The 12,240-nt window shown below is 35.2% G+C and overlaps 1 protein-coding gene across 1 annotated transcript in view; it reads right to left on the reverse strand.

Moving 5' to 3' along the window:
* The window catches only part of dennd6aa (DENN/MADD domain containing 6Aa), a 23,191-nt gene extending 17,490 nt beyond the window's left edge, over nt 1-5,701 (reverse strand). The window contains 3 exon segments of the mRNA XM_062415625.1: nt 2,825-2,867; nt 3,053-3,091; nt 5,361-5,701. Coding sequence (XP_062271609.1) covers nt 2,825-2,867; nt 3,053-3,091; nt 5,361-5,591 — 313 coding nt within the window. The 5' untranslated portion in view covers nt 5,592-5,701.
* Nucleotides 5,702-12,240: the final 6,539 nt, after the last annotated feature.

Genomic DNA, 12,240 nt, shown 5'->3' on the forward strand with positions numbered 1-12,240 from the left:
CACAGTAACGCTGAGATTAAATGAGTTAAAGGCCAATGATGCCAACTCTGATAAAGATGTGACTGAATTATGGGAGACAGAGACAGAGAGAGAACAATTGATAGAGAGACAGAGAGAGGTCTCTCTCTCTCTATTTATCTCTCTCTCTCTCTCTCTTTCACTCTCTCTCTCTCTATCTATTTATCTCTCTCTCTGACACACACCTTCGGTATATATAGCAGCCCTGTAAGCATTTGTCCTAATCCTGTCATCATCCTGAGGGCAGCAGGTTCTTCAGCTCCACCGCCTGCTGACTCACAGTCAACACACACACCTGATTCTCTATCTCTCTCTCTCTCTCTCTTTCACACACACACAATCCAGAGAGGTGTTTGTGCATTTGTGTGTGTGTATAAATCAATCCCACACGCCATCTTATCTTTTAGTCTAGTATTACACTAATTAAACAAGTCTATAAATGGCTCTGCTGTTGAAACCAGTTCTTGTTTTTTTTTTTTTTCTGTGCTTGTTTTTCCAGACAAAGTTAATGATTTTCAAAAATGGTCCTTAATTGTAACTCCGGGGCAAAACAATTATGATTTAAAAGGCAATTAACTGTCAATAAAAGAGGCGCAGTGAAACTATAACTTCCAGGTTGTGTTTCAGAAACATGAACAACAAAGAATTAACGTTTAGTATTACAAATTTGTAAAAAATAAAAAAAAATTCAGCCCTACAGCTGGAAAGCTAAGCTTGATCAACAGTGTCATATATTATTCTGCATAGGGATAGTAAACTTAAAAAATGTAGCGTAATATTGTTCTTTGTTTAATATTGTAAAAGTTTAGTGATGATATTGTTTTAAAACCATTTCAATAAATCAACATATTCTGCAAATGCTCTGCTAAATTGTGTCTGGTGTGTTTTTTCCTTTAAAAAGTTCGATTACCTCGTTAAAATCCCCTAAAATGACCATTCTCCCTCATTAGAAATTCATAATAGTTGTTTCACAAATTTAAAAGATGGAAGATGTCTCCCCCTTCACTGTAGAGTACACTTTCGTGCACTTTCTAATAGTAAATTCTATTTGTGCACTGGAGGCTTTAAGTTTCCACATCACACTTGTATAAGATTCATACTGGACCAAGATTGGCTCCAGACTTTTTGGGATGTCACAAATCATCCTCATAGATTCCCACCTTCAACTCAGATTTAAGGTGAGCACAGAGAACCTTTCATCCTTCAGGAGATAAATGTGAAAACAGCTTTTAGTGTCAAACTCTGCACAGTGAAGCTCAAACATTCAAGTTAGGGAACATCAAGCAACACATTTTTTTTTTATAGAGAGAGATTTTAAAGGTTAAAGGCCAGTCTAGTGGTGAACTATGAGAACAGACAAAGAAGACCAAAATACATCTTTAGACAGCAGAGATTACAGCTAAAATATTGGACACATGATAAAGAAGAGCGTGGGTGGATATCGTGAATAAGAGAGAAATTGTTGACATGTGTGCTCCAGTTAATTATGTCCTCTTAGCTAAAATTAATACAGTCAGCGTGCTTCAAACGGTATGCTTATCACATGTTCAAATAGCTTCTGAAACTCCCTTCTCCATGCCAGACTTTGGGGCTGTTGTGATAAAGATTGTGTGGTAGAATACACAGAGGCGCGAAACTAAGCAGGGTTTGAACTTGTCTGAACTACGAGCTATTTATGGCGTTTTTCTTCCGCCGTGTTTCTTTGTGTATGTGCAACAGAGCGCAACAGCAAGTCTTCCAGGATAAACTGTCTCAAAGTGGGCAACGTTATCCACATTTTGTACAATTCATCGGATATCACTCCTTTCACTGACGGCAGGCTTTTTTGCCTTCAAGTGAGACAACTCAGAACAGGTAGGAGCACTTTTGTTTGCAGATGTATTTGAACAAGACATAATGTGCAAATTAGGTCATTTGAAGCACAATAAAACAGGCTTGGAATAAAGCTGGCATTCATAAGTGTTATAATGTTCAGTACAGCTGTTTTAGAGGTGTTGATTCAACTTACGGCCGTTTGGTAGGCTGTAGTTTATGGTGCTGTGTTGTGTTATGGGTCAGTGACAAATAAGGGTCGGCAAGATGAGCAATTCAAAAATATCTTCAAAAATAGTTTTAAAAGCAGAATCAGGTTTGGTTTTATTTAATTTGAAATTATATTTGCACCATTTTTTTAACCAACAGTAAGCCTGATTGCTCCTGAAAATGTCAAATGATGTAACCACAAAATAATGATAAATATTCAATATTGTATCCACCTACAGTGTATTTTAGTGCACTTATACAAATAATTACTTTTTAAAAACAGTTGAAATGGTTCCTGATCTCCATGATTCCCCAGATTAAATGTAATATTTAGAACAATTGTATTCCATTACCTTTATTTAATATAAAAAGTTATAATGTAAGATCATGCCAAACTAGTTGATATGGAGTTTTATTGAGAATTTAGTGTTTTTAAACAAGTTGAATTATTTAGTACAAAGTTTTTATGGTTACACCACTTAGACATTTTTGCCATAATCCTCTAATATATTCTCTCAAAATTGATTAAAAGCAGAAATGTTATGCTGGGTGTACACAAAAAGAATGTGTGCAAGTTATTCATACGTTTATTTTCACATTTTAACCCCTTTAAATTTGGCTAAACCACATGGACACATAAAAACATCATTGACCCTTAAACTGAGATGTGTTTCTAATAAACATTGTACCTTCATTGATGTTCATGTGGTGGACAAGATAGAGACGCTACTCAGTATGTGTTGATGTTACCAGACAACTACACTGGACTGAAACATGAACTCACCTGAGTTGGAGTCAGGAAAGGAAAGGTAGCAGATGCTTGTTTTCTGAAAATAAAATATAACAACATTTAGTTTGTTTTTGTCCTCTTTAATGTGTCATCTCAGGTTGATCACACAGCTAAGATGGACACACACTAGACAGCTTATTAGCATATGATTTTATTTTACTGACTAAATAAATAAATATCTTAAAAATGAAGTCAGCTTTTATTTCGGTCAGTTTAACTCACCTCTTTCTCCGATAGTTTGGAATGATGAGGATAAATAACCTGGAGGACAGATGGACAGAGTTACTACGGCACACAGCAGGACTTCATCATCTCACATCTGGAAACTTTGTTCAGTTTCACAAAAACATCTGCTCTTTTTCATCACAGGATTTCAAACTTGCACAACTTGAACAACATTTATTTGTCTTATTTATTCATTTTTTATTTGCCTAATTTTACCGGGATCCATTATTTATTGTTTTAAGCAGTCACTGAATTAGTTTTGTTTGTTCTAAGTAGGATGAATGCCATGTGTGGATTATGTTTTCGTGTGTATGTTTTTGTGTAGTGTTTGTCAACTTTTGTGCAAACACTACAAACCAATTTCCCCCTCTGGGATATTACAATCAAGTGAATCTTAAAATAGACAAAATATTTAAATTTCATGACATGGTTTGTTAAAAATCTTCACAGAATTTTGCCAAAACTAATTTCTCATCGTAGTTAGTTTTAATAAGGATGTAAAGTGATTTTAAGTGACTCATACATTTTTAATATTAAATACATTTATAGAGTATCTGTAACTAACTATGATGTGTCTGTAACATCACATGTAGAAAACTGTCAATTACATGAAGTCAAATAAAATTATTCTTCAATGATACTATCTGACTTAAATCAAAATGTGACTGTACTGCTAGTGACTAGACATTTTAAAATTTGAGAACCTCTTACGTAACACAATTTGTAGAAAAACGCTATTTAAAGGGTGTTGAAAAAAAAAGAAAAAGACTATGTGTAGTAATCATACATAAGATGGTTTAAATATTTCCTTTTTTATTTCCTTTGTTATCATTATTGGTTTTATATGTAATATTGATATCTGTCTTTTAAAAGCCTAACTAGGGACAGGAGATGGGAACAAACAATAACTACAGTATAATCTCTAAATGCAGAACATAAGTTACTGCAGCTCATTTGCAACACGCTGAAGTTATACTATGTTAATTTGCATTGTCTGTAACAAATAAACTAAATAAATAGATAAATATTTGTACCAGAGGTCAGGTCAGATCAGAACTAGTATCAAAGCATGTCTAAAAAATACCAATAACAAATTAAAAACTGGTGTTTCTCTACATTTTGGCTATATCCTGACATTACTGGCATGAGAATGATGAACTACAGAAACTTCAGTGAATCAAAAATAACAAATTAACTTCCTTAAAACAAACTGAAGTCAAGTTAACACTCCCTACAGCGTCATATGACTTCAGTTTCTATATATATTATTCAGTTAATTCCGAAAGTGAAAGAGAGACCAGCAGGAATCTGAACTCAGCTTGTTTTATAAAACCTTATTCACACATGAAGATATTAAATAACAGCTATTAAAACTTGTATTCAACTTGTTAACACAGTCTCAAAGTGCTCAAAGTGCTTTTTCTGATGTCTGTATCACAAACTCCTCTAAGGACAACAGGTGTTTTTCTTTATTTCAGTCTGGATTATTAAAGTAAGATTCAAAACCTGTCATTTAAAAGTGCCTTGCTCCACTCTCCAAGTTTAAAGCCTGAATTAGTTGCATGTGTTGTTTCAGGTAACAACAGATAAAATACCTTCATGTTAAAGACTAAATGAGTATGATGTTGTGGCTGCTGGGATCAGGCTAACTCCATGAAAAAGACACCACACTAACACTTCACCTTGGATAAGATAAGAACTACAGGCTAAGTTAAAGAACTCGTAACCCTGCTGTGTAAATACTACATTTAGTAGCATATGTGTGTAAAAAATGCCACCACTGTTAGCCCCAAAATACAACCTAATTAAGCTGCTTCATGGAGATGTTTGTGTGCAGGATACCAGGAAATAGCCTGAGCCTTAAATTACTGCTAACTTAGACATGTTTTTGTATCACAAACTCCTCTAAAGACAACAGGTGTTTTCTCTTCTTTAAGTCTGGGTTATTATAGTAGGATTCAAAACCTGTAATTTAAAAGTGCCTTGCTCATCTCTCCAAGTTTAAAGCCTGAATTAGTTGCAGTGTTGTTTCTGGTAACAACACTTCACCCTGGATAAGATAAACACTACCGGCTAAATTAATGAACTCTTAATCCTGCAGTGTATATAATAACCTGCTGCATTGGGTAGCATGTGTGTGTAAAAAAATGCCAACACTGTTAACCCCAAATATAACAAATGAAGGAGCTTTGTGGAGATATTTATGTGCAGGATTCCAGGAAATAGCCTGACCCTAAATAATTGCTAACTTAGACATTTTTTTAAGAGTTTCACATGATCCAAGCTTCCTCCCCCTTCCCCTCACCTCCACCGCCTGCCCCAGCTCCAGGTCGAAGCCCACCACACAGATGCAATGCAGCCAGGCGGAGAAGCGGTCCCAGGGCAGCAGCAGAGCCTCCTCCTCCGGCGGCTCCTCGTCTCCTCCGGGCCCGGCGGGCAGCGTTATCTCCTCGGCCGGAGAGATGCTACTAGCGTCCTCCAGCTCCTCCGGCTCCTCCACCTGCTCCCCCAGCTCCTCCGGGCCTTGTAGAGCCATGTCGACGGCCCGACGCTTTGGGGGAATGTTAACAAGGTTTTCTGTTTGAGTTTAGCGGTGTTTCTGTAAGGTTTCCCCCCTCTCTCTCTCCTCAGGGAGCAACAACAAGAGGCGAGTAGCGGTTCGGGGAGTAGCCACTCAGCTAGCACTTAGCATAGGGGGCAACGGCAAGAGCGTACGTAGAGTGCGTAGTGATGAAAGGTACACGTCATCACGTAAGGCTCCCCCCCAGGCACTGAGGTGTACTGATGTTCAATTTATGGAGGTTCATTAATGCTTAGAAAAAGAAAAGAAGAAAAAAGAAAAGTAAACTTAGGAATGACAAAAATAAAAATGTTAATTGTATTTTATGGTATTAATGGTAGATTATGAGACATTAAAGTCTAAAGTTCACTAAAGTCTAAAGTTTTACCTCTTAAAGTGGAAATTATGATATACCAAGACAAACTTTTTTGAATACAAAACTATTTAAAAAATAATATACATATATAATATATAAATAGTACATTATTTTTATTAAAATTATTATTATTATTATTTGTTGTAGAAGTAGTAGTAGTAGTAGTAGTAGTAGTAGTATTACTATTATACTACTATCACAAGGATAGATAGATTGATAGATAGATAGACAGATAGATAGATAGATAGATAGATAGATAGATAGATAGATAGATAGATAGATAGATAGATAGATAGATAGATAGATAGATAGATAGATAGATAGATAGATAGATAGATAGATAGATAGATAGATAGATAGATGTAATAAGTAATAATATTAAAGTACTTCATGTGCAAAAAGTGCACTGCACATTAAACAGGCTGATGTTAAAAGCCTCCTAAATAGAAAGGTTTTTAGGTCTTCTTTAAAAGAGTCTAGGGTCTGTGCTGCTCTCACATGGTTAGGAAGCCTGTTCAACAAGCGTGGTACAGCAGAGCATAAGGCTCAACCAGTCCCATGGTGTGAAGCTTGGTATTTGGGGCCTAGAGAAGCAAGCTGCTGGCAGGTCTGAGGGTTTGGATGGAGGTTTGTAGTGTGATAAGTTCCTGTAGGTATAGGGAGCCAAATGTCTGTTACCAGAGGTGGGAAGTATTCGTACTTTGTTACTGTACTAAAGTAGATTTTCCAGGAATCTGTACTTAACTTGAGTATTCATTTTTCTGTCGACTTTTTACTTTTACTCCCTTGAAGATTTTAACATAAATATCTATTGTTTCTATATCTTTACACTGTCAAAACAGGCTTGTTACTTGTTTCAGCCTCGGTCACTTTATTAAAAGAAGACATGACGTGCAAATTTTGAAATGTATATTATAATATTTATTGTAAAGTATCTTTGTGTTTCCTCGCTGACTGTTTGAGCTTAAATAACTGTCATATTTAAAGATATTCAATACTGGCACCTGCTCCTGCCAGCAACGTCAGTGTATTCTGCTGCATCAGCGTTGTTCCCCTTCAGATCCCCAACTCGGAGTATAACTCACATCATTGCATGAATTACTTCGTTAATTGCAGCCTGACTATGAATCAGGAGCATGGCAGTAAATCAGCTTTATCTAAATCCTTTAATAGCTCCAACACCTAGCAAGCAGATTGATAAAATAGAGTGGGGGTGCTTACAGAGGGACTAGTACAAACTTGTTTGAACCCCCTGTTGGCACTACTTGTGACGCAAATCCACATTATCATGAAAAGATAGAAAAAAGCTTATGTTGTCTGAGTGTGCAAGCAAATCTAAAACTAATAGTATGGTATTATATTGACTGTTACTACACAAATTCATTGCATTTGCAAATTGCATTATACACATGTCATTGGTTCTTATACCCTGGTCTTATGAGAGAAATTATATTTATATATTATTTATATAATATGCCAGAAATCAATATGTATACATCAATACATATAACTAATTATGTAGATAGACAAATTAACAGAAAATTCAACTGTAAATCAATTGTTAAATCTGAAAACATCTCACTTCATGGTCCATATAGTAGCTGAATAGCTGTGCCAAATATTTAGATTATATCACATTAAAATTGACTCACTTTGTTATAAGCTAAAAACCTGCTGCCAAATAGTCAAATAAAAATAAAATTCAATATTAAGCATAGCAGAACTTCCTATTGCATCATTAAATAATATCCTCAGTGCTGAATAAAAAAAAAATAATAATAATAATGATAATGCACTCTAAAACAATATTTCAAAGTGCTTCACACGAGTGAGGTCAGAGAACAGAATAGTTGAACACAATCCACAGTATTTAAGTCAATGCTGTACAACTGGACACCATAATGTCAAACTGGGATAAGAAGCTAAACAAAGTAAGATGCTGTTAAATCTGAAATAGTCCGACTGTTAGCACAGTGACAGCTGGTCTCCTGCTCACATTGCTCTGCAGGAGGGCTGGGCAGGGCTGCAGGGACGAGGACCAGGATCTAGCCTATGATGATGACGACTACCAACCACAACCTGAACCTGGAACAGACAACGATAAAACTGCAAGACTTTTTTATTCTGACAGAAAGCGAATCAAACAACAGTCTGAGGATGTAACGGTCTGTTGTAGTTCGCAGCTCTATTTGATCTTGACAGCCTGCGTTAGTCCCTCAGTCCTTGTCTCGCCCTTCACTCTGGTATATTTGGTACAGACTGATAATCAGCCTGATCCCAAAGTGAATCCTGCATCAACCCTCAGGCCTTTCAAACCAGCCAAGACCTTCAGCAGGACGACTATATACAACTTTAGAAACATGTCAGTTTTAATAATAATACATCGAGTGTTAAATGGACTCGAGCTAAAACGTTCCTACATCAGTGACGCCAACAATCATTGTCAACAATAATTCAATATTAGTAGAGATACAAGAAATATATATATAGTGTATAGCAAGACAGTGGAACAAATGAAGGTTTCTAAATGTTCTAACATGTGAAATTAGAACTGAGGTATGCAACATCAATAAATCAATCATAGCTCAATAGATTACTGTATTTCAGTAGTTCATCAGGTCAAATTTACTCCCCTGAATTCCTGAGATTGTTAACTGGGCTTTAGTTTCAATTTCACAACAATATCTGGTCAGTTTCTTGAGACTTGGAAGAGTAATGTGAATAAATGTTCTAATTTGATCAAAATTTGAGCTCATACCACCAACAATTCTGCTGTGTAGGTTACTGTTGATGTTGTCCTTCATATATATAGTGCAATATTTAGCATATATAGGTGAAATTGCATTCATTTGGCAGACAGAGCACATGATTTTGTTTGTATTTCATGATCAAAATGAATGAAAAATAAAGTTATAGTTGACAACATCATGATTTTTGGTGAATTTTTGATCCTTTTGTGACTAATTTAATGTCTGTTCTGCTTGCAGCTGTCATTATTTTCCTGTTTATGCATTTAACAATCTTTATTGTTAATTTCTATACAAAATAATGTCACATATTAATGAATTGTGGAGCAGAATTTCTCTTTCATTTACCTGTGCACCACTTAAGATATAGTGCACTTTCTCTTCAGGACTTCGGTGCTTCTGGTGTGCTCAGTTGTTTGATTTAGAGTGGCAGATGTGGGTGGTTGTGACACCTCAGAGAGTCTTGTTTTTGTGCACGGTGGAGCTTGGTGGACATATAGAATAAACTGTCACGGCATTTCCTTTTCCTTTCCTAAACAGTCCAGTATCCTGCTTCTGATTGTCAGATACTCTCCAACTTGTCTCTGTGTGGTCTAATAAAGATTATAATATGTTATAAAAACATAAGCCTTACTTTATCACCTTCAATCTGCAGTGGCACACTCACAGTTATTTTTTTATTTGTTATAACATGACCAAACAGGAACCTCAGATTGTAAAAGCTTCAGGCCACAAGATTTCGTAACCTGGGCCTGTCTTTATGTGCAGCCTGAAAGGCAAAAAAAAGGTTGAGAACAGTTTGTTCAGATGGACAAAAAGCCAAACACTAATATCTTATTTAATCTCTTGTTGAATAATTAATTACTGAAGCAAATGAAATGAGGAGCAGTAAAGCCCTGTGGTGTTTTATTCCCCCATTCTTAACTCCTCTACTGTCTCGTCCAGCATTGATTTGGTCTCAGCTGTCGGTTCACCGGAACGCTGCAGAGACGTTTCTTGACCTCTAAGCAGAATTTGATCTCCTCCCATCCGACCCCGACCGCACCCTACTGCCACAGTCAGTCACCTGTATAAAACCCTGTAATGGAAATGTAAAATATTAGTGTTCTTTTTTTATAATATATAATACCTATGTTAGTATTTCAACAATTATGAAATAATATCCAGTAGATGAACACATAGGAAGAAAAGCCTTATTTACTATCATCTAATGTCATCTTCACTCTGGGACTCCAACACAGTCAGCTTCTGTTTAGAGAGGAAAGAATATGTTTCTGGTTATATTATATCATATAATTGTATTATTTACAATCACATAATCATAAAAAGTTCTGTAATATTCTAATAAAGAATTAAAGTTTCACATTTACATTCATAATATATCCAAATATTTTAAAAATAGATTTCAGAAGTATATTATCTAAAGCAAAGTAGTCATGTTTTCCATTCCCTGTTGTTAATGATTAGGCTCTGAGTCTTTTTATTGCCCAAATAAATGTATTTTCAGTCACATTATCAGGCCCATTGCATATTTTTCAGTATCAGTTATATTTCCCACTAATCAAAACACCACCTTTCAAAGATCCCCTCCACCCAAAAAATGTGTTTTTCTTCTTGTTCCTACAGTTGAATGTTGGAGCTTCACTTTGCAGAATGATGTACGTGCAGAGTTGACACCAGAAGTCTGTTTTTGCATTCATCTGCTCAAAGTGGAAAGTTTCTCTGTGCACTAATTGAAAATCCAAATTTTAAAGGAAGGTCCTACAAACAGAATTTGTGACATAGTTTGAAATACTTTGGAAGTCAATCCTGGTCAAATATGCAACGTTTGATGAGGAATCAGAGCACAAACACTGAGAATGGACATTACAGTGAAGTAGGAGACATCTTGAATATTTTTTGGTGATTATGGATTTTTAATGAGGGAAAATGAGCAGATGCTATTTTAAGGATTTTAGAAAGACAATTAGTCAAAGTTGTCTGTTTTACTGTATATAACCACCTACTATATGTATATAAATTAACATGTCAGCTGTTTACCATTTAATCTCAGCGCTACCTTGCACTCCTCACATGGTTTCACCTGTGTAAGCCTATTTCTGAATATTGTTGTGTTGTTATTTTGTGTAACCGTATTGGAGAGCCACTAAACCGGAGTCAAATTCCTTGTATGTGTAAACATAGACTACTTGGCCCATAAAGATGATTTACATACATCTTAAATCATGTCTGGAGGGGATCTTTAAACTAAAATAAACATGTAAAATATGTATAATTTGTAAGCACAGTCTCAGTGTCAACATTAAGAAAACATTAATTTATTGCATACACATTAGACCTTGTTTATTGGAGAAAGAAGAAGAAAGAAGCAGAAAAGAAGAAGCAGAAAGAAAATCAGGGATTTACGCCCCAAACTATGGAACAAACTACCGATAGATATAAGGAGAGTCAGTTCACTACTGCACCTCTTTTAATAGTTGTATTTTATTCAGTTTTATATATTATTTTTATTCTATTTTTCGCTACTTTTACTATGTACTATTTTATTGTTATTTTTATTCTCATATTCCATATTATATTACATTAATGTTTTTGTTTCTTTACTCTTTCTTTTCTGTTCTTTTTTCTTAACATTGCTTTATGATGTAGTAATGTAATGTAAGTAATTGGTGTATGTAATTTCTTTTTGTTGGAAAGAACTTTGAGCTGCATTTATTGTATGAGAGGTTCTATACAAATAAAGCTATTATTATTATTATTACATCAGATCTGCCATACGGGCAATCTGGGTCAAATGCCCAAGGGCCTTTCAGTAGAATGCCCTCAATGATGGGAGAAAAATGCACCGTGCTTAGGTTGTATCAACGAGTGTGTGAGAAAAATAATCAACTAGCTGAAAAAGGACAGTGCCAGCAGTAGGTAAAAAGCCCAGCACGACTGCCAAAGGAAAGTAAAAACAAAAAGGAACATAAATTACTCGTGGGGTGGTGGTGGGGACGATGAGCTTCAGCAGTGCCAAGGGGCCTCTGGCAGTATTAATCCAGCCTTGTTTAAATCATGTCTTAAGGGGATCTTTAAACTAAAATAAATATGTTAAATATGTATAATTTGTAAGCACAGTATCAGTGTCATTGTCCATTAAAAAAAATAAAAAAGATTGCATATATTAATACTCATTCCAACCAACTTTAAGTAATTGTCCTAGAACGTATTTATAGATTAAAGAAGTAGAAGAAGAACATTTATTTATATAGCGCTTTTCACAGACATGGGTCACAAAGTGCTTTACAGGAAGAAGCAGAAGAAGATGTAGTGACCAGTAAAGTCACTTGTTATAAATATACAAAGATTAAAACAAGGACATAATAAACATTACAACACAATACAATAATAAAACACAACAAGTGCATAAGATGCAGATGATGCATAATGAATATTGATTCAATATTATTATGACAAAATGTATAAGATGATAAGAAATGTTTTTGTTTGTTTTTTTATG

The sequence above is a fragment of the Scomber scombrus genome, chromosome 3 (assembly GCF_963691925.1).
Source record: "Scomber scombrus chromosome 3, fScoSco1.1, whole genome shotgun sequence".
Taxonomy (NCBI): Eukaryota; Metazoa; Chordata; class Actinopteri; order Scombriformes; family Scombridae; genus Scomber; species Scomber scombrus.